This window comes from Phytophthora parasitica (genome assembly GCF_000247585.1).
Source record: "Phytophthora parasitica INRA-310 unplaced genomic scaffold supercont2.5, whole genome shotgun sequence".
Lineage (NCBI taxonomy): Eukaryota > Oomycota > Peronosporomycetes > Peronosporales > Peronosporaceae > Phytophthora > Phytophthora nicotianae.
In genome coordinates this window covers 33,099-59,308 of record NW_008648991.1, presented here as the reverse complement: position 1 = coordinate 59,308, position 26,210 = coordinate 33,099, and the positions used below count along the sequence as shown (strand labels likewise).

General features: G+C 49.2%; 10 protein-coding genes across 12 annotated transcripts; 3 read left to right on the top strand and 7 right to left on the bottom strand.

Moving 5' to 3' along the window:
- Positions 1 to 1,396: 1,396 nt before the first annotated feature.
- Positions 1,397 to 2,265, bottom strand: PPTG_04411 (hypothetical protein; the record flags this gene model as incomplete). The annotated part of the gene is made up of 3 exons (XM_008896656.1): positions 1,397 to 1,473; positions 1,539 to 1,776; positions 1,981 to 2,265. 3 exons carry the CDS (start codon positions 2,263 to 2,265, stop codon positions 1,397 to 1,399), a joined length of 600 nt encoding a protein of 199 aa, XP_008894904.1.
- Positions 2,266 to 2,931: 666 nt separating this feature from the next.
- On the bottom strand, positions 2,932 to 3,177 carry PPTG_04410 (hypothetical protein; the record flags this gene model as incomplete). Its single annotated transcript, XM_008896655.1, has 1 exon — positions 2,932 to 3,177. One exon carries the CDS (start codon positions 3,175 to 3,177, stop codon positions 2,932 to 2,934), a length of 246 nt encoding a protein of 81 aa, XP_008894903.1.
- Positions 3,178 to 4,272: 1,095 nt separating this feature from the next.
- On the bottom strand, positions 4,273 to 5,660 carry PPTG_04409 (hypothetical protein; the record flags this gene model as incomplete). Its single annotated transcript, XM_008896654.1, has 4 exons — positions 4,273 to 4,715; positions 4,760 to 4,863; positions 4,958 to 5,141; positions 5,210 to 5,660. The coding sequence occupies 4 exons, from the start codon at positions 5,658 to 5,660 to the stop codon at positions 4,273 to 4,275; spliced, it is 1,182 nt and encodes a 393-aa protein (XP_008894902.1).
- A 3,006-nt stretch (positions 5,661 to 8,666) lies between these two features.
- On the bottom strand, positions 8,667 to 10,718 carry PPTG_04408 (hypothetical protein; the record flags this gene model as incomplete). The annotated part of the gene is made up of 3 exons (XM_008896653.1): positions 8,667 to 9,792; positions 9,873 to 10,473; positions 10,568 to 10,718. 3 exons carry the CDS (start codon positions 10,716 to 10,718, stop codon positions 8,667 to 8,669), a joined length of 1,878 nt encoding a protein of 625 aa, XP_008894901.1.
- A 940-nt stretch (positions 10,719 to 11,658) lies between these two features.
- Positions 11,659 to 13,552, top strand: PPTG_04407 (hypothetical protein; the record flags this gene model as incomplete). Its single annotated transcript, XM_008896652.1, has 2 exons — positions 11,659 to 12,067; positions 12,150 to 13,552. The coding sequence occupies 2 exons, from the start codon at positions 11,659 to 11,661 to the stop codon at positions 13,550 to 13,552; spliced, it is 1,812 nt and encodes a 603-aa protein (XP_008894900.1).
- Positions 13,553 to 15,639: 2,087 nt separating this feature from the next.
- Positions 15,640 to 16,797, top strand: PPTG_04405 (hypothetical protein). Its single transcript, XM_008896651.1, has 2 exons — positions 15,640 to 15,659; positions 15,731 to 16,797. The coding sequence occupies exon 2, from the start codon at positions 15,978 to 15,980 to the stop codon at positions 16,707 to 16,709; it is 732 nt and encodes a 243-aa protein (XP_008894899.1). The 5' UTR covers positions 15,640 to 15,659; positions 15,731 to 15,977; the 3' UTR covers positions 16,710 to 16,797.
- PPTG_04404 lies at positions 16,719 to 18,120 on the bottom strand. 2 transcript variants are annotated; one of them, XM_008896650.1, is made up of 4 exons: positions 17,626 to 18,120; positions 17,498 to 17,547; positions 17,369 to 17,428; positions 16,719 to 17,297 (listed from the first exon to the last, which is right to left on the bottom strand). In XM_008896650.1, exons 1-4 carry the CDS (start codon positions 17,758 to 17,760, stop codon positions 16,910 to 16,912), a joined length of 633 nt encoding a protein of 210 aa, XP_008894898.1. In that variant the 5' UTR covers positions 17,761 to 18,120; the 3' UTR covers positions 16,719 to 16,909. The 2 variants fall into 2 exon arrangements, with proteins under 2 accessions (XP_008894898.1, XP_008894897.1); XM_008896649.1 differs by having other exon boundaries at positions 17,498 to 18,120.
- PPTG_04403 lies at positions 17,563 to 19,499 on the top strand. 2 transcript variants are annotated; one of them, XM_008896647.1, is made up of 4 exons: positions 17,563 to 18,084; positions 18,197 to 18,356; positions 18,422 to 18,483; positions 18,561 to 19,499. In XM_008896647.1, exons 1-4 carry the CDS (start codon positions 17,954 to 17,956, stop codon positions 19,450 to 19,452), a joined length of 1,245 nt encoding a protein of 414 aa, XP_008894895.1. In that variant the 5' UTR covers positions 17,563 to 17,953; the 3' UTR covers positions 19,453 to 19,499. The 2 variants fall into 2 exon arrangements, with proteins under 2 accessions (XP_008894895.1, XP_008894896.1); XM_008896648.1 differs by lacking the exon at positions 17,563 to 18,084 and having other exon boundaries at positions 18,140 to 18,356.
- On the bottom strand, positions 19,490 to 21,092 carry PPTG_04402 (hypothetical protein). Its single transcript, XM_008896646.1, has one exon. It carries the CDS (start codon positions 21,012 to 21,014, stop codon positions 19,635 to 19,637), a length of 1,380 nt encoding a protein of 459 aa, XP_008894894.1. The 5' UTR covers positions 21,015 to 21,092; the 3' UTR covers positions 19,490 to 19,634.
- Positions 21,093 to 23,206: 2,114 nt separating this feature from the next.
- On the bottom strand, positions 23,207 to 25,519 carry PPTG_04401 (hypothetical protein). Its single transcript, XM_008896645.1, has 2 exons — positions 24,567 to 25,519; positions 23,207 to 24,505 (listed from the first exon to the last, which is right to left on the bottom strand). Exons 1-2 carry the CDS (start codon positions 25,462 to 25,464, stop codon positions 23,397 to 23,399), a joined length of 2,007 nt encoding a protein of 668 aa, XP_008894893.1. The 5' UTR covers positions 25,465 to 25,519; the 3' UTR covers positions 23,207 to 23,396.
- Positions 25,520 to 26,210: the final 691 nt, after the last annotated feature.

Sequence of the window (26,210 nt, the reverse complement as noted above, 5' to 3'; positions counted from 1 at the left end):
TCCTTGTCGGTCGATCGTGTACCCAAATGATTGCACCATGTCGATCCACTCCGATGATTGCGTAATCCTCACCGATGATGACGTAATCACTGACGCACCGTCGTCGACCATGAGTCTCAAGGCTGGATCGGGTCGCTTCCCATCAATCAGTTTTCTTATTCACGAAAGCCAACTGGCGCTTCACCACATCTGTTCCTGTCCTAGTAGTGTTTCATACGCTCCTAGGCTTAACTCATACGGTTCTGTGATATCTTGAGGAAGACTTCTTGTCGGAGTAAGATCGCTTTTGCCGCTTTCTCCAAAATATTAAATTCCGAATCGGACGATACATCGTCAGGCATGTATCGAATATACCCATGATCCGCTTCAAACTGTGCCATTCTGATCATCAAATGCACAAGTCGATTAAAGGCAAACTCTTCCATATGAAGAAACTCATCCCAATCAACTCCACGAAGATAATCTCCGATAAAACGGTTTGTACGTTCCATTTGTCCATCCTTCTGTGGTCTAAACGCCGATGACAGCTTATGCAGCGTTCCCATAGCAGTGATAACAGCCTGCCAAAACTTGGACGTAATTTGGAGTCACGATCAGACACAATCGTCTACGGAAGACCTTGATCTTTTACATTTTGTTTTATAAAAACAATCGCAGTATCTTCTGCGCTGTCCGTTATCTGCGTTGCAATGAACTTTGCACGCTTGGTCAATTGATCAACGATGACCATGATTGTGTTACGGCTATCTTTGCTAAGAGGTAAGGACACCGCGAAATCCATCACAATGTCTACCCATCTACCCCTTGGTACATCTAGCGGTTGAAGTAATCCCGGCGTCTTCACTTGTCTCGTCTGGTTGCGCTGACACATTTAACAAGTGTTGCAATAACGCTGGATATACTTCATCATCTTCGGCCAATAGCACTTGTCCTGTACTGCGACATAGGTCTTATAAGACCCGGGTGACCTGCCGTTACTACATCGTGGTTCTCGCAAATGACGCGGTTTCTCAGATCTTCGTCATCCGGAATATACAGTCCCGGACTTTCATCGTCACCAGTCTGGTAATATAAAACACCATCGTTGAGCGAGTAATGGGTATATTGTCTCCAAGCTTAAGCTTTTTGACAATTTTCTGCAAGTCCTTATTCCACGATTACATCTTCTCTGTGGACTGTGCCACGGTCATGTTGTTCGCGACCATGGTTGCTACAATTTCACGTTTTGGGGCCGTATCAAGAAGTTCCTGGAGGCTTACTTGCGCAGCCTTATGTTCGACATTTGTTAGGGTCAACGGTACTCTTAAGGCGATTGGAGACAAAGCAATGATGGCTCGAATGCCTTCTTTTCAGAATTAGTAGGAGTTGACTTGCAAATATATGGTTATCATTACAATTAGTGTTGGGCAGATGCATGCATCGCTGCCATATTGCAGTACATCGGATGCATCGCTGCCATAATATGCATTGCATCTGGCCGCGGATAAAAATAGATTTTCGTTTACGCAAGCTATAAATTCTCTTTTGCTCTTCACTACCCTCGAACGAGAACGCGTTGAAGTCGCTGCCCTCACTTCGAACTCCGCTGCTCTCCATGGATTCATCGCTGCTTTCCGGCTCGAAATCCTCCTCCAGCACCTCGTCGTCGTCGTCATCCCCACTCCCGCTTTCGTCCAACGCTTTGCTGAGGATACTAGTCGTGGCATCCTTGTCGCCTGCGTTTGCATAAATGAGCACGAGCTTCACGACCCTTGCTGCGATCAACCGGTTCCCCCTCTTGGAATGAATAAAGTCATGAATACTCTATGATCTTTCGCTGGCAGCTGAATAGGTTGGGATCGTGTAAAGCCGACAAGCAAGCGGAGCTAACAACGGGTAAGTGGGCGCTGCATCCATCCACCAGAGCAAAGGCGTAACGCCGTCCTGCTTCTTTCGTCGTCGAGGCGACCACCGGAGCTTCCTCACCTAGAAAGCGTTGACTTCAGCATCGATGCGAATTTTTTCAGCCTCCGTCAAGACGATATCCAATTGCACAGCTAATGTCTTCAACGTTTCAATGCTGTCAGCTAAATTGGCGTCCACAAAGTCCGATACTTTCTTGGTATGATCCAAAAGAAAAGAAAACCCCATTGTCTCGGTGTGGACGAAGTCCCGCTTGGCTTGGATCGCTTCCAAAATCTTGGTCTGGACTTGCTTTGGTACCCCGTCAACGTTAGTGGTGTACAGCGCGTTGGTTTTCAGCTGGCAGAACTGATAGTATACCATAGAGATATATGAGTGATCGCGGTCCTGTGTTGCAATAGCATCAATAATGAAAATCTCATCACCTACTTCAAGCGTTTCCAGAACATGCTGGTCTGTGCTATCCGACAACCTTCACGAAACCTAACTGGGTTCCTCTTGCTAAACCGCCTCATGGACTTCTCTTGGTTGAAAACCTTGTCGATGAGCCGGCGATTGTCGTACACACTTTTCATACACTCATAACTTGAGTACCACCTAGTTGGCACGGGCAAGCGCAACGTGCGTCGGTGCTTTTCCTGTGATTCCTCCTGAACCTTGCAAGCAGTTGGAGATGATTTCTTATAAACTTGGCCAGCGTGACAGCATTGCTGAGAGCTCCGTTTATCCATAACAATTTCAGCACTTCGTCCATAACGAGATTGATGACATGACTGCTGCATCAACTTCGTCGTTTTTTCTCAGGGATCCCCCATGCGGCCAGCATGACGGGGCGTTGTCCGTCGTTACCGACACAACCACTTCCTTGCGGATAGCTGCGGTTATTTCGTCGATCACTTCGCCGATTTGTTCGGCCACGTACTCTGACGTTTGCTCGTCGTCGCCATATGTCCTCGTACACCACACCAAAGGACGCATCAAAGGGGAAACAACAATGTAGTTCACGACCTTCACTTTGCCGACACTTGTTCATCCGTCCGAAACGAGTGCTACTGTTGGTTCATCGCGCAGTCGTGAGCACACGGCCTCCATCTCGCGGTTGTACTCGGCCGTTAGTAAGCGGCCCGACAATGCCTTACGAGTCGGCAAATATTCTTTCATCGCTGGCTGCAGAATACAAAGTGCTTTGAGAAGCCGAAGAACTTCGAAGGCGCGAAATGGTAAACCTGCAGCGTACAATCCCCTGGCGATCAGCACTTGGTAGTGATCCTTCATGTCATTGCTCAGGTTGTCGGTAAATTGAAAGGGTGGCACTTGAAATGACTCAGAGAGCATTGGTGATCACTGACTCCTGAGTAAGCCCTGGGGACTGTGCGTGGCTCGTCTTCTTCCTCCTCATGTGCTTACGCTTGCTTTTTGAAGCAAGAGGCTCACCATATCAACTCCACTTGAGTCGTTCAGATTCCGGTAAGCTGGAGCACTTCGACAAGTGCGCGAGATTTCTTCTGGGTTGGCACTTCAGCAGAGAGGCCCCTCAGTGCTTGCACGTGACGTCGGGCTATTTCTTCCCTTCGTCAATGATGAACTCGTTCCAGGCCGGGTGTGTACGCGTCATCGCCGTCCTTGACGCTGAGTAAAGATGGTCAAACTGCCTTATCGCTGCAGCTCAAAATGACGAATGATGTTTGATGGCAAGCATGAGTTGTATCCGGTTCTACTAATGCCGGTTGGACACGTACCCGCAACGGATTCATGTATTTCAACCTGTAGTCATCATGTAAAGGCCCAGGCGCTTCTACGAAGAAGCAGACGTGCTTCATCGAAGGTCCAACACGTGTGGGCGAGGATGATCGCTGCCACAAGACTGCGGAGCCTTCGCTCCGGTCAGAGCAATTTTTAGCGTGTACTTCTCTGGTCCACGATAACATGCGCGTTTCGGTTTTTTGGGTGTAATATTGGCCTTAGAACGAATTAGACAACAAAAAAACCATCGTCAGACAGCTTAGCTCTTGCTGCATTCGGGGATTTTTGCTGGGGAAAACTGTTCCGAAATGAGAACTACAACATCGTCATTACGCTCGGTTTTCCAGGGCCTAGTAGTCTTTTGTTCGTAAAACTTAGGCAAGTTAGCGATATTCACGCTGAAAAATAATGCTGGATCCTCTCGATACTGGCTATTGCATGGATCTGTTTTATCTCTAAAACGTTGCTTTTACGGAAGAGACAGCACGGAAATAAATTGAGGTTTTTCTCGATGAAATTCGCATTCACTCAGAGATTTATCCAATAGCAGGTAAGTAACGATTTATTTAAAAAGTTATGGTCGATTCTACATATGATTTAAGCGACACTTTAGGTAAAACCGCACTTTTATTTGGCTTCTAGCAAGCGGAAGCCTTTGATGACAATCTCCTTCGGTATGGGGAGCGAAGACGGAGTTGCGGTTGATCTTGCGTTTAGAAAGAGCTTGCGTACCAGAGGCAACGCGTAGTTATTGCCACCACCACAGGAAATTACACACTGCAAAACCCTTTGAAGCGTAACGAAGCACTTGTCGATTGTCGTGCGTGGTAAACTTCGAAAAGCGTCTTCCACTACAGCGATCAACCCCTGGAGGTTATGCGTAGGGTAGCGATACTGAACACACTGAATAGCATTGAACAGACCAAGATCGAGGACGTTCATGTCCAGCGAACGAGGTGACTGACACGTCATCTCTTTCGTCCAGCCGTGCCCGATTCCGGCCTCAAGAATATCTGCAACATGTGTCCCAGCGTTGCCTTGCTGCACCTTAATGCACAGAGATTTTCTCCCTACAGTACGATAAATATAAAAAATAATTAATCAATTGCTTTACCTGGCCAAAGTTGGCGAATCGCTGAAAATACTTTTTCCTTGAGCATCTTCACATACACCTTTCGTGTCATGTTGACGTTTTTCATCTCAGCAGTGCCTTTTGCTCTATTTGCCGAGCATCGTTGAGCACGCACGTACTCTACAACCGGCCAAATTCCGATTTTTTCCGTCGAAATAAGTCTTGCATTTAGCGTCGTACCGCGGCCGCGCTACGGCTGCAAGAAACATGACCTTGCCAATGAAGCGGCGGTTGGGGCATGCTTGATGAGGTGCAAACTCATCCTTGGTGAGGTAATATCTTGTCGATACCTTGTATAAATTAAACCATTTTTCATCTACGTGTACGTAGTCATACATGTGATGCATTCTATAGTCTCTTCCTCCTATTAATAAGAAACAAACACAAAACAAGGTTAGTTTTATAGAAGTTTTAAGTATTGCAGCAACGTACCAAATGCTCGCTCCACATGAGCAAGAGCGAAAGCGAAGCGGCGTGCCATGTCCACGTCTGTCAGCTTCGGCTTAACACGAGTCGTAGCACGACGAAAGACACCTGCCGCCAAGTGGCGCATCAGCGTCGTCTTAGGAAAGCCAGTAGCCGAGGCGAGGCAGCGCAACGTCTGGCGCGCGCTCATGGGCGCTTCATGAATTTTGTCAGCGCTTTCCGCTGGAGAAAGTTGAGTGCGTCCACATGCTCTTGGTTTTCGAGGGGCAACAAGAGCTTCGAAGCTGTCGCGGTTGCTCCATATCGCGGACACTTTACGGCGAGAGATCTTAAACCGTTCAGCCGCAGCTTTAATACAGCCTCTTTGCACTTTGTCGTTGCTTGACCTAACAGCTAAAAACAGAGCGACAGCTACGCGGACCTGCGGAGATATTTCTTTGGCACCCGGCGTGTGCATTGTGTTGGGATGAAAGCTTTATGAGAGAGTAGGAATTACTGGCTAGTTTCCGTTGAAATTACTGGCGCGAGAGAGCACGTTGCCGTATTGCCTGAGGGTTGAGTTTTGACCAATAAAACGTATTGTGTGCACCACAAAAAAAACCAATTGCGCATAGTGTCGTGGACCAGAGAAGTAGTAAACATCGAAATTGTCGCAGGATATTTTTTCATGCATTTTGCATAAGATGCCACCATTATGCCATATCTGCAATAAATGCAAGAAATGACAGTATGCAATAATTGCATCTGCCCAAGCGTAATTACAATGAAATAAAGTTTTTTCGCTGTTTCTTACCAGGGTCGCCACTACATCGTAATACGGGACTCGATATCATGCCTTTTCATCGGTGCTGTAGAGTGAAGATTGTGATTGCTACAACAAATTTTCGCTAAATAACAGAAAAAGCCTAATAATGACTCGGGTCAGGACCCACAGAGCGGACTGCCTAATATCCATTAACTACCAATGAAAGTTTACTAATTCTAATCTTATCTTGGTCGAAAATTTCGCACTGCGTCCCATAATCAAAATTTCCGGATGGAAACTTGTCGAGACAGTCTAACTGGCACACAGCAGTGGAATCATGGTACAGTGCGATCTGGATGGCACAATAAAAATGTGTCACCACAGCAACAGTGTTGTGGCAGCACAATAGATGGACTGTTTTTGCTCCGCAGGTGGCTTGCACTGGAAGCGCGCAAACAAGGCGCGGGTAGGTTCCCTATGGCGAATCAGCACTCGCTGTGTGGACAGGTGTCTCACACCAGTAACGGTTGTGTGTGAGGCGGACGCCATGCTTTGAGATCCACCCAAGCGACCATGCCTAGACGGGTTTCATGGGAAGGGAGAGCCGTCCATGTTGACGCCGCCACGGCCGACGCGGTGCTGGAGGGTATAAAGAGCATCGATATTAAGAAAAACCAGACGATGGCATGCACAATGTGCATGGGCTCGGAGCACAAGATGAGATACCGCCTCCTTGCCTGCGCCTCCGATACCTACTGTCACGTCAGTGCCGCCAAATGCTGCTGGAGAGGCAAGATCGTGAAGTGTCTCGTGACTCAGTCGTCGCATCTCCTAAACGCAAAAAACTGACATCTACACAGAAAGCGTACTGCCGCGAGCTGGCGGATAACCACCTCCGGCCAATGCGCATTTGGCACGAGCTCTCACGTAAATTAGGGACCTCTCTAGAAGACCAATCTGCTCTAAAAGCCGTGCAGAACTTCGTAAATAACTACTCGCGAAATCACTTGGAAATCACGATTGTGTGGACGACTTGCGGGCGTGGGTGCCCGAACGTGCATACAATGGATCGGAGGGGATGACGGAGCCGTTCACGCTCGGCTGGCAGCTAGACGAGCTTGGGAAGCCGATAGTGGGCAACGGATCGGATGAGAAACCCTTCATCGCGGGTCTGGCGACAAAGCCATTGATGCTACGGCTGATGGTGCCCCCGGAGTGCTTTATTTTCCACCTAGACGCAACGTACAAATTCAATCAGTGCGGATACCCCGTGCTGGTGGTGGGGATATCCGACCGTTCGCGCTGATTTCACCTGATCGCTCTGATTGTAATCTCCCAAGAGATACAGCCCATTTTTCAGGCGCCCTTAGCAGCCGTCCGTCGATTCTACTACTGGATCTCCGGCAAAGACCTTCAGGTACATTACTTCATGGCGGACGGAGACAAGGCGCAGTGTAATGCGCTTGCCGCCGTGTTCGGGGATCACCCGGCGTATCGGTTTCTTATGTGCTTCTTCCACGTTATGAAAAAGGTTCAGGGCAATCAAGTGTTTTCCCTCGGGTCTGGCAGCTACACTTCTAAGGGATGTATACGATCTACACTTTGCACAATGTGAAAGAGCTTATTTGAAGATGCTGCGTTCGATTTTAAATCGCTGGATGGAGGACTCTACACTACATGTATTCGCCCAGTACATATACGGTCAGTGGAGCACTAGACACTTCGGGACGTGGCAAGTGTTCGCAACCCCTACAGGTTTCGCCTCTACGAACAACCCTGTCGAAACTTTCAACCCATTGTTGAAACCAGACTATACACTGCGTCGGCGGTTGAAAATGGGGTCGCCCCCTACGAGAACTAAGTGCGTGTTGCCAGGACCAGTCGAGCAGCGTGCGGTCGTTCGAGTTTGGGGTCTGCCCGACGCCAACCCTCGCGCGCAGGGTGGGGAAGCTGATGCGGACTCGCCCACGACCAGGATGTGGATTCTGTACGTGCTGGAGCGTACTCTACCCTTCGTGGGATAGCATTACCAGCGCCATGCATTCCAGTGGCTCCAAACAAGCGTAGCGAGGCTGGAATCGCGGTTTCAGCTCAGATGGGATCTAATTATGCACGCAAGGAAGTGGAGGGAGATTTGTGGGGTGGGCGGGTGGGCGGGCGGTTGATGTAGAGTCCGTGCGACTATTGCTTTGCATTCAGTACCTGCGTGCACGTGTTATTTGTCCTTCGTGCTACTACACATGTTGATAGCAGCGGTCGAGAAATTTTGGTTAGTAGGCGCAAGAGGAAGCGCGGATTTGAAGCCATTCTACGATCCACTGATAGATCTCGAGAAGTTGGGCCCACCCTCAGTTTCGATTGAGCCCAGCACTCCAAAAATTCCTTTTCGTGTCGATAAGAAATTCTGTAGCGGTAAATATTACAGCAATGCATCTATTACACGTGAGGGTTTCCATAGCTTCAGATATATATGAGAGAATGATCCGTTTCCGTCCAGCACTTGTTGTTTTGATCACCAGGCAAGCTGAGGTACGCGTATGTCCTTCTTAATACTTGTGCTTCACTTCTATTCAGGGAAGTGTGAAGACGACTTACATTTGTACAATTCGACCTCCAGAAGTGCAGTTTCGTCTTTCAACCCGCTTCCATGGATTTCGTCAAGCTGTTTAAACTCCGTACTACACAATCTGCACGAGGGTTATGTCTGAACGATCGGATTCAGCTACTTTCGTCGTCCTCACTTCCATCCGCACCAGTCCAGCACTCGTCGCACGCGCAGCGGAACCAAGTCTGGTTGCCGTAGTCGACAGTAATTTGACTGCCAGCGTACAAGTTCTTGGTCATCCTGACGAGAACTTTCACGGATGATCTGTTGTACACCTCGACGAACGCTGCGTTAGGAGTGTGCGAGTGACTTATGAAGCGTACGGTCGATCCACAATTTAGCGATTCCACGTAGATGTACTGCCTCCGCGTAGATCTCGCGTTTAGCAGCATAGCGCAGCCTGTATTGTGTTTCATGCGTTGGCCAGGTTGTCCCGCGTCGATAGGATCGGAAGCGTTGAGCACGCCTGCGTATTCACTAATGACATCTCCGGCGGTAAGGTCTGTGCTTGTGAACACACCGAGCCCCACCCGATCAGTGTCAAAGAGTTTTGAAGTGGCCAGTGTCCTCGGGGCGTTGCTGCGTATGCCATCCAAATTACAGGCATCTGGAGTGCAATACAAAGCGCCGTCCACATTCGCACACAAGTCCATGAAGCAGTCGCCTGTACAAGAGCACCTGCTGAAATCGACAGCGTCCTTGAACTGCACGCCCTCAGGATTGAGACACTCGGTTACCATGCGAATGTTGCTCGGCCATTGCACCTCAATAGGAAGAGTAGGTGGAAAGTTGACCGATGGCGGTGGCTTCTGGTAAGTAGGCCGACGTTGGCGTAGTTCTCGCAGTCGTGTCCGTAGCCCCCGTAGACGCAGAATGTCCTTCACTCTCTCTGTCTTTGTAGCATGAGAGTAGTAAAGCTGCGTTCCGCTGCGGGTCAACCCGCACATCGCCTCGTGACGGTGTTTGCGAGAACGTCCCTTGCTCCAGTCTCCACCCTTTACTTTCCTCTGATGGCGTATCTTCTGGCGTTGCCAACGTGTTGGGATGGCTTTGACAAAGTCGCTTGCAGCCCGCGGCTGTGCGTCCGTGACCTCGGCTTCAATCACGCGTTCAATACGTTGCAGTTCGTTCCGCGACCAAGGAGGTGGCGACGGCACTTCATCTGTGGTCGTTACGTCCTCCTCGCCCTTCGTAGCGCCGTCTACGCCCTCCGCAGCGTCTCCTTCCACCTCTCGTCTGCTGTGAGATCCACGATGGCGTCAGTCGGCGCCTCGAGGGGGTTTGGCGCCAAACCCTCGGGTGCAATCCGCCATCAAGACCATGAAGCTACTTGGGAACGGCTCAGTCGCAAAATCGGCCGGGCGGACTGGAAAGACCGCGAGCTGCAGCGTTGAGTGGTGGGTTCAGAAAGAGCCGGTGGGGCAGGCGGTTGCTGGTCCCTTCGCGTTCCGCTCGTTGTATGGCACCGCTCGCCACTAAGGACAGCAGCCTTCATGGCAGCGCCGAGACGATCCGCGGACGTAGGAGCGTCATGCATTCCGGTCACCAGTTTGTTGGAGCGCAGCTTGCGCCAGCGCACGCGGTCAATGGGTAGCTCGTTGGCGACGCCGTCGAATCGGCGGCGCACCATGGCGGTCAGTGGCAGCGGCTCTTGCGTGTCCAGCGAGACGGGGAATGGGTTGTCGTCCATTGAGACGATCTTCAGAACAACCGCAATGCGGTGGCCACGCCGGTCGCCGCAGACATAGCCCTGGCTGTAGTATTCCACCACGTCGCCGGCAAGGAAGGACTCGGGGGGAGCTGGGAGACACTGAGCCCCGCCATTGCGCTGCGTACAGGTCTGGAACTGCGACGCCTTGTCGTGGGGCTGAGGGACGCCTGCCCTGCGGTTGAGATTTGTTAATTGAAATTGATCGACGGCTGCAAAGAAACGTTACTTTTAGACTTTAGAAAAATGTTACTTTTGATTATAATTAGTCTTACATTTGTTACTTTCTTAGCAATACTTCAGTACGTGTCGCCGCCTCAAGGACAGAGCGCTGTGTAATTAAAAGGGCCGTATGATGGTTCTGTTTTTGTCGTTTTGTTGGAGATGGGTTATTGTGTTCACCAGATTTCTTCGTGTGGTTGTTATATTTCCTCACACTTGTCTGTTGGAAATCCATGCGATTTTGGACCAATAGAATCGTATCCTGATGTAAAAAAACGACACTCAATATTAAGTTTACGCTAATTCAGAGTCAGCGACCACGTCACAGTAAACATGCACAGCAAAAAGATAATTGCAAAGATTATCGTAGGGTTGAGCTAGGATTCGAATACTGTACATTAGTGCTGTCGACGTTTGCATGTTAACCTTAAATTTTGACGTCTAATGTTTGGCGTGAAAAGAGTGAAAGTACAGATTACTTTACTCTAAACTCTGCTCACAGTTTTCAGCAGCAACCAACCACATGTTTGATGGTGAAACAGGGGTATCACACAATAATTTTGACAGAGGTGTTGAATACTTACAAAGTTATTATTATCCTCACACGCGGTATAGATCATCGAAAACTGTGGAGGCAACACCCAAAAAAAAAGCGTAACAGTTCTCAATTTTGCAGTCCCCGAACAGCCAGTAATCAGCCGATTTTCAACCGCAGGGAGTGCTGTCTCTAAGCGGCATAGCTACCTAAATCCGATTCTGTGAGCCACATTGTCTTCATCGCTGACAACAACATTATTGTGTAGATCGCTTAAATCATACATGCAGCACATTCAAAGCTACACGAATAGTGTTTTCTATACCACTAAATTGCACGTCATAACCATTATCCTGACATGTTTGATTGTGGAGGAACTACCGCAATCAACATATTGATCCTACACTGTAGTGTGCGTGGAGGAACCACCGCAATCAACATATTGATCCTACACTGCAATATACGGATATGTACAGTAGTGCTGTCGACGTTGCCGTTAAAATCTAAACTTCGCCAAAGTAGTGAACGAGAACTTGACGTTAACATTCACTCATCGTCTTTTTATGAGGGAAATGACAGATCTGGATATTTATCGCAAATGAATCCGTTTGTTTACGAGATGTACCAATCCACCCGATGAATGTTCCATCGGACACTGGCTCACTCGCTCTTCCCCATTTCGAAATTCGCTCGGAACTCGCGACTCAGCACGATCTCCATTCAAGTGGAAATGCAACTTCGCTACGTCCTCTCTCTTGCGGCTACTATCCTACAGATTTCGTCTGGGACTAAAACAACATCGAAGACATCCAAGTTTAATGGATGGTATCCTTGCTCCGACTACACATTCGGCACTGGGAGTTCTGACGTGCAGAGTGCTGAGTGTGCTACGTACTCGGCCCCCCTGTGCTATCCTGGTGTGTGTGAAGCGCTCAAGTGGGTGGACCAGACTATCGACATCTTCGTAAAGCGACTTCCAGCCGCCGAACCAAAGACTGCTAGTAATGTCTGGCTTCTAGAAGGAGGTCCCGGGTTTGCCTCCAACGGCCGTAAGTTACCGACGTCAACGTTTTGACAGATTGCATTGATCGTAGATTTTACTAAGCTTTCTTATTGTTTGTTCTATTACAGTGGAATCTCAAATGGTTACGCTGTACGAAAAACTTAAGGGAGCTGTGAACGTGTATACGATGGATCATCGTGGCACCGGACGTAGCTCTCTTCTCGATTGCTCTGCAGCGCAGGCAATTACGAGTGGATCTCCTAATGGTAAAAGCATCGATCCTTCTGAAGTTCCTTCGTGTGCCCAAGCACTGGAGCGTAAGTACGGCGATCTCGCGTCATTCTCGACAACGAGTGCGGCAAAAGACCTCGTAACCTTGTTAGCCGAGTTCTCCAACGGCGAGAACACAATCGTGTACGGCACAAGCTACGGGACGTTACTGGTAGAACGCATTATGCATCTCTCTCCTCCTCAAGTTACTGGCTATGTGTTGGATGGAGTCACGTCTACCACAAGGGCGCCTGCTGATCTGTTTCCCTATTTCTCAAGAATGGATATTGATTCTGGTAAAGTTGGCGACGCTTTCATGGAACTCTGTGCACGAGATCGTACCTGCAATGCCCATTTCAAAAAACCACATACCTTGGGTTCTACACTTTACGCTCTGTTGGATACATTTAACAACAAACCCAACTCGACGTGTGCAGCTATTATGAATAACCTTGGGTACGAGGTGGATCCGTCGCAATCTCTAAGGATGTTCTTGAACACCCTATTACCAGATTCAACTATGCGCAACATTATCCCTCCCCTGGTTTACAGACTCAAGCGCTGCCATTCCAAGGACGTCGACGTCTTGAATCATTTCTTTAGTACGTACGCTCAAAGCGTCGGCAATTCGGATGACACGGATCTGTATTACTCTGTACTGTTGTACAATCTCATCGTCTTCTCGGAGCTATGGGAGAGACCGCAGCCTTCGATAACTGAGATGACAAATCGTTTTACGGAATATGGCATCAGCACTGGAATGTACGCGACGGTCCCACTGTACTGTGCCTTCTCCAAGGACAGATCCAAGGCTTGTAACCAGTTGAAGGTTGGCGACTACGATGCACCGGGAATCATCTACAAGCACGACAAGTATTGGAACGTGAGTGCCACAATTCCAAGTCAGGTCAGTGTCTTGGTGATGAGCAGTAAACTGGACGCGCAAACACCGCACGACTATGCGAAATATTTTTTTAAATCACTCAAAGGTGACAACAAGGAGCTGGTCACGTTCGAGTATTCTATCCACGGCGCGCTCTTGTGGACTCAACTTGACCCATTCGATCCTGCGACTGAAACATGCGGCATGAAGATTTTCGCATCGTACGTCAGCAATGAAGGTGACTTGGCTAGTCTGGATAAATCCTGTGTGGACGAGATGCCCGGACTCAACATGACTCTGCACGCCGACTTCCAGAGCTACTTTGGTGTGGACGACGTGTACGACGGCATATTGGACACAAGTTCCGGCAGCAAATAGACACCGCGTCGTAGATAAGCAAAAGCGGAGGGGCGGGGGCCATTTTCCATTAGTATCGCATTGTGATAACGAAACTAAGAGACCTAATTGAAAGCACCGACGTATTTTACGTAGTATCGCTAGCACATCGAAAAATTATTCAATTTTGTCACGAAGCCACTCAAAGCGAAAGGTAAAATCAACACCTGGATAAGGTATCAGAAACGGTGATTTAAACTCCAATTGATTGTTTTAGAAAATGATCACGTACCTAAATGTGCGAGTTGATACTGGAGTAAAAAGATAGTCACGGGGAATAAGTGAGCTTGGATAGCAGAAGCCTGGGTTTTCAATACAAACGCGAGCTGGTACAACGAAGAAAAACCAAACTTTCGTTGCAGAAAAACGTGAAGTAAAACGAGTGAACCAACTTCCAGTACTCCAAACACTAACAGGTTTGTCACTGCTGGGATACCCCAGTTCCCAGAGCCACTAGGAAAGTAGACAGCATTTGGCAATCTCTCCAGTACCAATTTGTACACAACGAATACGAACGGAACGACGCATTCAATGTACTCCACTAGCACGAGATATTCACAGTTAAATAGCAGTTGAAGGCCGTGAAGAACGAGATACTTCGACGGATCGGTGGGTCTGACGCTGCTCTCCTTTCGCAAATTGGGTGGAAGTTGAGCTGTTCTTGGCACTATCGTCAAGGGTGCAGGAATCACCGATATCTGCCGAAATTTCCACGTTAAAAACATAGTAGTAGGAACTTGTATGAAAGACGAAACTCGCATTAGATCGGCTTGGTTGCCTCCAAAAATGCAAGACTTTCCCATAGTTTGTAAGCGTTCGTACAGTGTATCGGGGACGAGGTGGGGTGGGCTAGCCCATAGTCGTACTCGGTCAAACGAGGTTACACCATACGATTTAGGGTTTCTCACTACCTCGAGAATCATCGGCAACAGTCCGAAAGACTCGGATTTCGTTAGTTGGGAACTTATCATATACCGTCGATCTTGTAGCAGCTGTCGAATCACTTTCTCGTCCTTGTGTAGAGTACGAAATTTGACAAGAGCGAACAAAATATCAACCGTGATAAACAATCCAGTCAAGTGAAATGATCCAGACGTTGACATACACACAGACACAAAGAGAGCACTGAAGAAATCGACTGAAAACGCCACCAGTTCCGGAACAAAGTCTTCCAATTCGTGAACCATCCGCACTGCAAAGCGTTTTGCTGCAAATTTCCATAGAGGGATAATAAAGACCACAACACCCCGATACAAATGAGGGATCAAGTCATACAACACTCTACATAGCGGGTACACTCCTATCAATGCCAAGTGAACGAAAAAACTATTTAGAAGCCGCTTGTGGTGTTGAGCAAGAGCCGAGCCGTTGACAAAGACCCCAGGTCCGTTGACAAAACGAGTCACTATAGGTACGAAAATCCCCATCGTTATAGAGCCGAGCTGCCACATGAACGGCACGGGGAAGCCAATAATCATAGCTTCAAGAAGAAACGATCCGCTTTGCAGTAAAGTTACTGCGATCGACGCATAAATTACCTGTCGAACTGTTTGATTGTATCCCAGAACGAATAAATTTCCTTGTGAAGCTCCAGCGAGGTTAATGATCAGCAACATGAGACTTACTCGAAGCCAGAACATCCAGTTCGAAGCCCACCCGGCGGATGGCGATTGTAGAGGTAAACATTCCAGAGCAACAGCTACAAAAAGTGATGGCAGCGGAGTGAAAAGACAAACCAGAACCACTCGAACCAGCGAAGTATTGTTGCAGTAATGATCCAGAAGTTCCAACCGCTCAACGGAGTAGGATCCCTGGTGGCCAACCTGAACCTGATTCCATTTCTTCTCAATGCGTTTCCATGACGACGTACGCGGAGACGTAGAGGTCAGGGATGAAGAGTTGAGACTAGTGGAATCGTTGACTTCGTCCATCTCTAGTTGAGAAATGTCTATTGGAAAAACGTTGCAAAGTTGCTAAAAATAATACTAAAACAAACTTGTGTAGACATCATAGTAAAACTAGTGTGGCGTACATAGTTTAAGAATGTCCTTTTCACCGAGATTTTTCACATTGTTTTCTTTTTATCATGGCAAGTGGTTTGGCTTTCTCACTTTTTTCGCTTCTCTTTTATCTAACTGTCCACTTTGCCACTTGGTTTAGAACCTCTTCGGCTTCGGTGTGCCATCTGCGGAGCTCAGCTTCACCCTGGAGGACGAGCAGCGTGTGAAACTCAAAGTTCCGCGCTTCGACGATGCAAAAAGTGGCATATCCAGAGAGTTGCCACTTTTCCGCGACGACGAAGATATTTGCGGGGTTTTAACCGTGAAAGTGGACACTGGCAAGCGGTTAGAACACACTGGATTGAAGCTGGAACTTCTGGGTCTTATCGAAGTGCCCGTGGATCGCAATGCCGGCTTCGAGTTCACAAACTCAGTACGAGAGTTGCAACCCAGCGGGGGAGTCATGGAAGGGGAACACACTTTTGCGTTCAACTTTGCCAAAGTGGAAAAACCCCATGAAAGTTACTATGGCAAAAGTGTCAAACTCAGATATGTGCTGCGTGCCACGTTGGCAAGAGGAAACTACGCCAGTAATCTCGTGCAAGAGCAAGATCTCTGGGTGCAACGTGTGGCTCCCCCGCCACCTGTGGATCGATCTATCAAGATGGAAGTGGGCATCGAGGACTGTCTACACATCGAGTTCGAGTACGACAAATCCCGGTAAGTGGCAAAAACAAAATGTGATGAAAAATGTTTTTTTTTTTAATCTAAATTTTTTATCGTCTAGATATCACCTGAAGGACGTGGTGATCGGCAAAATTTTCTTCCTGCTGGTGCGAATCAAGATCAAACACATGGAGCTGGCGATCTTACGTCGTGAGAGTGTGGGCTCTGGAGCTCAGCGCCACAGCGAGAGTGAGACGGTCACTAAGTTCGAGATCATGGACGGCGCGCCGGTCAAGGGGGAAAGTGTTCCAGTTCGGCTGTATCTTGCGCCGTACGCTCTTACCCCGACGTATCGCAACGTACAGAGTCGATTCTCCGTCAAATACTTCCTGAACCTCGTGTTGGTGGATGAAGAAGACCGGCGATACTTTAAACAACAGGAGATCACACTCTGGCGCAAAAACTTCGGATAAAAGCACCAGTTTTTTTTTTTTTTTTCAGCAAAAACAAAAACTGAAAATTCCAAATAGTGACGTTGACTTAATAAAAAAAAATTGCGCAAATGACGTAGTGGAAAACAGTTCTCCACTGACATGATACGCTGTCACCAAAATCAAAACTGCTGGCAAATTTCACTTTGACAGCGCGAGTGACAAACACTCCGGCAAACGTTTTAACGGGAACGAGACCGCGAGCGATCACGGCGACTGCTTCGGTTGTTGTAGCGACGTGGAGATCTCGAACGCGAACGAGACGGGGAGCGTCTACGACTCGAACGTCGAGGCGGAGATCTCGAACGGGAGCGAGACGGAGACCGTGAACGTCCTTTAGCGTCTTCTTCTCGGATCCGGACGCGTTCGCCATCCAGATCGGTGCCGTCCAATTTTCGAATGGCACGCCGCATTTCGTCTGGAGTGGCAAACGATGCGGATCCATTGCCACGGCGATCCACGTCACTGTGGACGACATCTCCGCCTTTACGGAGGAAATCCTTGAGGTCTTGCCAGCTCATGGTGTCTGGTAGTCCGGTGATCTTGACGCGGTACTGAGTGCCTCGAGGACTGCAAGGTGGCAAAACAGGTTAGTACAGTGTTAAAATCTGTGAAAAATGTTTGTTAAATTTCATACGAACCGAGCGTCGTCGATGCCACGTGACATTTCCACTCGGATGCGACTGCCTGAGAACGTTGAGCTGAAAAAATGTCATTAGTCGTAGAGTTTTTCACTAAAAAAAAAATGCGAAAAAAAAAATCGCTCGTACTTATTCATTGATCGCACCGCGTCACTGGCATCCTGTTCGTTTTCAAATGTCTGCATGTGGCAAATGAAATTGTTGCAATTGATGAGTGGCAAAAGTGAAAAAAAAATGATTGCCAACGATTGCCGCACCAGGAAAGCGAAGGGCGGAGGCCGCGCCGGGAACTTGATGCGTACGCTCGTAAGGCGCCCGAAGCGCTCGAACTTGTCGGAGAGTTCGCGCTCACGCACGTCCTCGGGCAAGTTGCCAACGAACACGCGGGCCATTATCACTCGACTCGGTCTGGGGCTAAACGACTCTGATCGGCAAAATTCCCCCGCTTTAGTGGCGTTGAAGCCACTCGACTACTACCACCAATTTGTCACAATCCCGCCACCAACGTTGCGTTTCTAGTTTTCGTTGCCTGTTCTGTTCCACATTTCAGTTTAGAGAAATCTCAAGTGTGGAGAAGGTGGAAAAATGGAGACTGACGCTACTGCACGAGACGCAGGCCCGCGCATCGATGAGCATTTCGACCACATCCGTGCGAATCTCATTCGCTGCGAAGAGTGCGACGAGAACTTCTTCTTTGACTTCCTGCGGCATCCGCGGTGCGTGTTTAGTGGCAAGTTGCCACGTTGCCAGCAACACTGGCTATCTAAAGTGAAAAAAAAAAAAAAAAGTTGCTCACTGGTGGCAATATTTGTTATTCAATTGTGACAGATATTTCGTGACGCATTTCAAGACGTGCCACCTCAAGAACGTGCTGTACCGCTTCAATGGCTGCTCCGAGGAGGAGAACCAGCGCGTGCGCTTCGGGCCCCGGCGCAAGAAAGATGCCAAGGCGTGGTTCGGCCAGCTCAAGTCCACTGAGAAGAGAATGGTGAGCACAAGTCTACGATTTGCCATTCGTCGCTTTGTGTCTAACTTTTTTCTTTTTGCCGGCAGATTTCCATGCAAGACAACAAATGGGGTGAAATCGCTGAGCGCGAGTGTTGGTCTTGTCGATTGTAAGTTTTTATTATTATATTCATGTAAAAGTAATGAAAAAAAAACTAACATATTTACTGTTATAATAAATATTCAGGTGCAAACAAGCCCGGAAGAGCGGTGAGATCCCTCACGCCTTCGAGCCCAACGAGCTAGGACGTCGACAGGCCTTGCTGCATCTACGACAGTTCCACGAAGCCGCGTACAATTCTTTTCTCAGTATGCTGCCGGCAGTGGACAGCTCTTTGAGTCGTGGGAATCTCACCAGTCACAATACGGCAAGTCTTAGTCCAGCGGGATATTTACAACAAGCAGGTGAAATTTCTATTGAAAGTGTATCGATCGCTACAACTCCGAGACACTCGATCGAGGCAGAGCGAAGCCGCCTGCGTCGCATGAACGCAACTCCTGAGGCTAAAAGGGCAGAAGCAGAGCGGAGCAGAAGACGCCGAGAGCAGCTCACGCCAGCGCAACGACAGGCAGACGCCGAGAGACGAGCTCGCAAGCGACAACGCGCCGAGGAGCGAGCTCGGAGTCGATTGCGCCGTGCTGAGGCGTCTCCTGACGCCCGAGAACGAGAGATGAAGCGCTCGAGAGAACGCCGACTGAATGCGACCGAGCAGCAACGTAAACGAGAGGCACAGCGCAGTCGTATGCGCCGTCAGAATGCAACACAAGAGCAGAAACTGCGTGAACGGGAGCGCTGTCGCCGTCGATACGAGATCCAGAAGCAGCAAAGACTCGTGCAACAGGCCACGTCGGTGTCAGCACTGGAAGTGCAACCAGCGACTCCAGTTACCCCCGTCTCGGACGCAACGAGTCCTCCTGCTTCCGTCACAAGCGACCAGAACACGCCGCCGAGAGCTCGAGTGTTGCCAGCAGACCTGGAGCGACGCAACCAGCAGTTGTTGCAACAACAAGCTGGACTGGGACAGCAACTCCGCTCGCTCTATGCGTCTCTATCACTTGCATCTCGAGTCGAGCTTTAACTATTTACCTTTAAAATAATAAAAAAAAAAAAAAGTATCGTATTCAATGTTTCGTAAATGTAACATTTTCCGGAATATTTTCATGTTTCATGCTAACTTTTTTGTTTTTCTTATCACTATTTAGTATACATGGAGTTTTAACGTCATTATACCTAAGAACTCACTTTCTTGTGCTTAGCACTTCAGTATGGAGTGGCTGGTGACAGGCCGTGATAAACTTGTTCCAGGCGATCCAGAATCATATCAGTAGTCGATGCACGCATGCGCATGGCCTCGATATCGACTGGGGACGGCGCTGTCAGCTCTTCTCCTCCATTATCCACTTGTGCCACGACAATTTTCAGTGCTGGGAAGACAGAATGAATGTTTTCCACCGCTTCCGGAGTTGCAATTAGAGCCACGAGGGAAATCATGGCTTCGACTGCTCCGTGCTCCTGCAACCGTCTCACTACGGCGATCACCACCTCGGCGGAGGTAACCACGTGATCCATAACGAACACGTTGTGATAATTTAGGCTACTGGGTAGTCTATTGCCACCAATCTTGGCTTGCACGTCTCCGGTCTGAGAATCACTGGGCGAAGCCGACATATCGCCGAAACTCACGTAGCCCGTGGGCTGATCCGGCTCCATCAAGTGGAAAAGATCGAGCATGGGGCACCCTGCTGGTTCCATGGAGACGGCACACGGCGGGTGCTCCAGGGCCACACCGTCCGACTTGCTGTGGTTTGGCAAAAAAATCTCCACCGTCTTGACCGGCACATGCGCCAGAGCTTCCTCCATCACGATGCGCATGAGTCGGTCGCTCGAGCGTCGGAACTCACTCACCGTGGCGTGTTTCTTCCTTAAAGTCGTGAGTAGCAGCGCCGCCGCGCGCGATTTGATCTCGTACACCCCCTCTTGCTCTTGTGGCAAATTCTCTCTGGTCGGGGACCATCCGCTTTTGCCAATTTTCGTTTTCAAAGTCTTGGGGCGCGGCTTTTTGGGGTGTTTGGCCAGCGGGTTGCCATTTTTCCTGGACAAAACTTCGTCTCTGTGCTTGTTCAGGTTGCAAATGGCCGCTCGACTCACTTTGTACTCTTTTGCCAGTGCCGACTGCTTTTCGCCTTGCTCGATGCGGGATAAAATGGCGCGGCGGTCCATTTCCCGCAAATACCGCGACGATTTCACTGGCGGGGCGGCAACGGATGAAGCTGTCGCCGTTGGTGCCAACGAAGCGGCAATGCTTGTTGCCACGGCCTTGCGCTCTTGCTCCGAGATCGGGCTGGTCTCGATCTTCGGGCGGTACATTGTGCTCGTGTATTTAAGCGGCTCCGAGCCGTCTTCGCTGCTGGTGCTGGGCGTGGTGGCTCGAGGCGCTTGGGCGATTTGCAGCGAGTGCGGAGACAGAATGAAGGATTCCTGCGGGTTGCGCTGCTGCTGCAGCATGGACACGAGGCCTGGCAATGGCGGGCTGTCCCTGCGACGCGGCATCGAGATCATGTGGCGCTTGGCTCCATCGGGGCTGGCGACGGCGTAGCTGGTCGCGCTCATGTTCTTGTACGCCGACGGGTTGTAGAGCATTTTTGAGCGAAACGAAACGCAAAAAAGTTTGTTGCGGCAACTCTTTTGCACTTGCGTCTTGAGGAACCCTTTGCAAAGTGAAGAGCGAGAATTGTGGCTAGCATTGCCAATTCTCCGGCTGAGAAAAAAAAAAAAAAAGTCGAAGGTTAGACAGAAAAAAAAAACCTCCGGCAAAGATGCGTAAGCGACAGGGCGAGCTCAAATGCTCACAATCTCGTTACAAGTTTATTTTTTTTTTTGCCAGTGCGTGATGAGAAAGTTGTCTTGAGTCCACGAACAGCCGGAGAGCTTACGAACTTCGGAAGGAATCGCTGCAAACTGTCGTGGCCAGCTTCGAAGTACAGACGACACTGCGTAACAACGACGAGATCCAGCGCAGACGCATTGGATGAGGCGAAAAGAGTATTTGCGCCAGGTTTGCCGGAGAGAGTCATGCCACAGTCGCATTTCTCTGGGGACGATTCTGCGGTTAATTCACTCAACTGCTCCAGTTCACAAAAATGTGGCAAAGAAACGCATTTTTTCCTGTCAAAGATGATCCTCCCATGACAGATTGGCCCAGTTCTGTCGCGGGAGTCGGCGCATGTATGCTTGTCATCCCTGTCCAATCCGATTTCAGTTTTCATGCGTCAAAAGTTGTCGAACTTAAGAGTAAATTACCAGCATTTTTTTTGGCACGAAAATCAACTGTACTTTCCCTGAAAATAGCAGTAACTTTAACTTGCCAGCGTACGCTTCACTGGTGAAGTTACATGCAGCGATGCCACTTTGCATTCTGTGCGGCGGCGTCCCTGAGCCACGTCTGGATCGGATCCATTTCGATGACGAAACGCATTCGTCGCTAATTCTGGCCAACTGCAACCTAGGTAGTAAAGCCAGCAGCTCTCTGGCCAGATACCACAGAGACATCGAGTGTATGCTGAGTCACGACGGGAACGGTAGCGATTGAGCGTTCGCGGCCTTCGTAGACGTTCGTTCTTGACGGGATATGGTAGTACACTGGCTATAGTGGAGCTAGGTGCCTGGACTCAAAACACTTGAGTGAAGTTGTTGGCGGTACTGTACTGAGAGCCAACGGAAGCGCCGCGAAAATTTCGGCTGACGATCGCCCGTTTTATTCGTTCTGAAATAGTATTTACACTGAATTCAGGCTAATCTCCTGCGATTTTTGCACTCAAAACGAGCAATAATGCACAAAACTAGGCGTCGTTATCACTCTGTCAGCAGATTTGGAGTAAGATTTGACATCGCTAGCTGCAATCTTACGACCACCGAGGATTTTAATACAGTGAAGCATCCTGTACGATGATACGTGTCGTAGAAGTAATGGTAAATGTTCTAGTGTTTTATGATGTGTCGTGTGATTTAGTTTTTGGGTGCCAACTGTAGACAGTCACGTGCACTTGTCGCGCCGTTGACTGGACGGAGATGGCGAGCAGTAAATTCTTCACACCATGAGTTTGCATGCATGCCACTCCTTGCAACGCCCTAATTTAGGGACTCGAAATGCGAACATGCCAAATCCTTTTGGCAAAACTTCAAGCTCAAGTTAGGACAGCGTGCAACTCCCAACTCTACTTTGAGGTTCATAAAAGTCACAAGATGTGCACACTGCAGATATCGTAGCTCTTCGCCGCCTGCACATTGCTTTGACTCACTTTTTGAGACCTTGGACGAGTAACTGACAGGTGGCTACGCATCGCAAGCGTTTTTCACGCAAGAGGCGGCTATCCAAGTGACCTGTCTGAGCATGAGACTGCTAATTACATCATTCGTTTCAGAAACAAATCGTGCGTCGCTCATTCGAGCGGCTCTCGTCCAACGTTCATCACTTTCTTCTTCACTTACACGGCCTGTTTACAGAGAGCGTTGGGTTCAGCATTGAACGTTATTGCAGCTCGTTTAACTTCGTCTGGTCCAGAAACTACGCACCCCGTGCTCGGATGGGAGTCATTCACCACACAATCTGTGCTCCGACTACAAGTTCCCACTTTTGAGGAATGGCTGCAAGTACACGAAAAAAAAATTTTAGACAGCGGCCACGGAGCAAGCTATACTTAATGCTTAAGCTGTGGTTGAACGAGACCGACGGAAGCAATTCGATTTATCGCACGCAAGCGTTGCCGATCGAGACGTTGCAGTTCAGAGCTGAGCGTTGCGATCCTCTTTCGTTTTTTTTTTTTTATAATATCCTTGGTGTAGACATGTCCAGTGCGAGTCATATCTCCAGTACATGGCTCAACAGTGCTGAACATGTACTACTGTGCTCCCGAGTCAACATTTAACAAATTCGATAAATCTGTGTTGAGCAACAGCAGTATTCAAGAGACGTATCCCATTTTAATGCAAAAATGACCCCTAATTAGGGGTCTGGTACTCAGATTAAGACGTTGACATCCCACCGGCAGCAGCAGCAACAGCACTAGCGTCTGAGCTAATGGTGGTGCTGATGGTGCCGGGTTTAGTAGCTCGCTGACTGGCCAGCAAGCGGCGGATGCCCTTCTCGTCGTCCTCGCGTAGTACGAAGCTGAAATTATCACTCCCCTCCGTTCCCGCAGCATCAAGATGGATCGTTTCGTGGCCTTCACCTTCTTTCTTGGTCTCCGGACGCACCAGTAAAAAGCTTTCGCTCTCGTTTGCAACGTAGTCGGGTACTCGCGCACGCAGCGTGGCGTCCAGCAGTCGATTGTTGTCTCGGATGCGCACAGACACGTACTGCCGAGTCACACTGGCCACTTGGTGAGTAATCGTACTCACGTATTGCTGCAGTAGCTCCTCGGCCGACCCTGTGTCACGTACCAGTTTTTCCACAATTAACTTGAGGCCCTGGGCCGTGCGAGTCACCGCGTGAGTCTCGTCACGGGTTGACAACGCTGCTGTTTCCACACTGGCGACGTTGTCTCGAAGAGTCTGGAGCTCGTCATTCTGCTGAGCCAGCTGAGCCTGTAACTCGTCACAATTCGGTAATTGTTCCATTTTGGCGCAGATCTCGTGGACCTCCCGGCGTTGCGCTTTCCACGAGGTTTCCAGCTCACTTAATTGCGTCTCAAGAGCGTTCAGTTGTTTCGTCATAGCAGCGAGAGACGAACTAGTAGTGGACGCAGCAGGTTGGAAGTGGGAGCCTCCCAGCTCCCCTTCAACCTGCTGTAACCACTCCTCCAGCTCGCCAAGACGAGCACGTATGCGTCCTTCCAACGCTATACGTTGTGATCCTTCCAGACGCAGACGTTCGTCAAAGTGCGTGCTCAATCTAGTCAACGACGCCTCGTGCTCCTCCGCTAACGCATTCAAAACAGTCGAGAAAGGCAGCCCAGAGGTGGAAACGGTGTCAAAGTCACTGGCAGTCTGCTGCTTCTTCTCTTCGTTGGGATCAGACGGCGTGGACGACTCCCCAGCAGGAGAGGAAGAAGCAGAGGCGGCTGCTTCGGCTATCAACTCCTCTGTGTGCTTGGAAGCGCTGGCTACACACGCAGCCTCCACTTCAGCGACCGCTGTGGATGATAAGGAATGTGTTAGAGCTTAAACGGACATTTAGAGGTTGGAATGTCCTACCTGATTGGACTTTTGAGTCGATTTCTTCATGCAGCGTCTGTACCAGGGTCTTAAGCTGACTGCTCTTGCCGTGTTTACCCACCGGCACGCCCAGTACCTTGGAAATCTGCGCCAATTGCGACTGGAACGCACTCTGTCGTCCCTCCAGCGTGGATACGCGATCTCCCAGAGCACTTCCCGAGTCCTCTGGGACAGAATTATCCTGTTTCTGAGCCGCTAGCAGACTCTGCACCTGCTTTTCCAACTCTATCACGCGACGTTCACAGTTACAGCCTCCTACAGAGCTCGAACTGCCCGGGATTCCCTGCATTTGCACCATAATAAAGTCCTGCAGTGCCCTGGCAAGCTGTTGGCTCTTCATCTCCATAGGGTCATCTCTCGTCTGGGTCATACTCGTCATTGGACCAAAAGCTGGAGCTGATATTGCAGCTGTGGCGTCTCCTGGGAGCGACGGAGCCTGTAGATAGCTCAGATACGAAGGAAGGGCCTCTTCTTCTCGCTCCTCTTCTTCTCTTTCGGGTCTATTCCATAGCATTCGAGCTGTAACTTCACCACTGGAGTACGACCCGATAACGCCATGATTCGCAGTTTTCACGCCGCTTTGGAGACCTGGAGGGCCCGCGTTCGACTCATCAGACGATGTAGGAGCTGCTGATACCCCGCTGTAGTCGGTAACGGTCGTGGAAGACGCAAAGCCCGCTGAAACTGTGGAGGACCCGTCAAACGCCCACAAGCTGCCTGTAGACACCGAATGCGGCGGCAGATCACGACGACGTTGCTCCAAACGACTGGTGGCACTACTGCGGCGTGTTGAAGAGACATTCGAGCTATTGGGACCACGGCGGGGACGTCTGGGGAAGAGCAGATCCACGTCCGACGAAGTGGATGACGACCACATACTGTGAATAGAGGGAATGAGGGAATGATGGAGGGTAATTGGAAGGTTCGATTTGATTTGTTGAAAAGTGGAAACGTTTTAATTGGATATAATGCCGACTAAAATAGTAGTACTCATGCTTGGAAACATACTACAGTAGATTCATGTCCGTAACATTTTCCCCCAAAGCAAGTTTACTTTTAAATGCTACAGTTAATAGTAGAATATACTATTAACTGTAGCATTTAAAAGTAAACTTGCTTTGGGGGAAAATGTTACGGACATGTACCTATTGTAGCAAAGCTTAGAGAATAAGTATCCGAGAATGTCAACGGAAGCTCTTGATAACGTCCTAATATGTGACGTGAGTCTGATGATAGAGATATCGTCGCTAATTTACATATCGTTAATTTACGATGGGGGTAGGAGAATGTTTCGCTTGGACGTTAACCCTTTAGAACCTGACAGTTTAGAGTCCCTTTCGGGGCCTTCAACAGTGTACATGCAGACTTCCTACTGGTCCACTAAGCCACCTCAACAGTCACTACGAGTTTCACACTGCGATATAGGCCCTTAGGGGGCCTCCTAGATAGCCATAGCCAATGGCATGCTACTTCAACACAGGTAGAGGAGCTCACCGGGGTGGGCGACATCGTCGTAGAAATCTTTAGAGGCCCCGAACAGGTCATTTCGCAATCTGCTGTCTTCTTACACAATGGACATCAATTTATTGCTGTCGTACTGGGAACCTTTTGAGTACGAAGTGA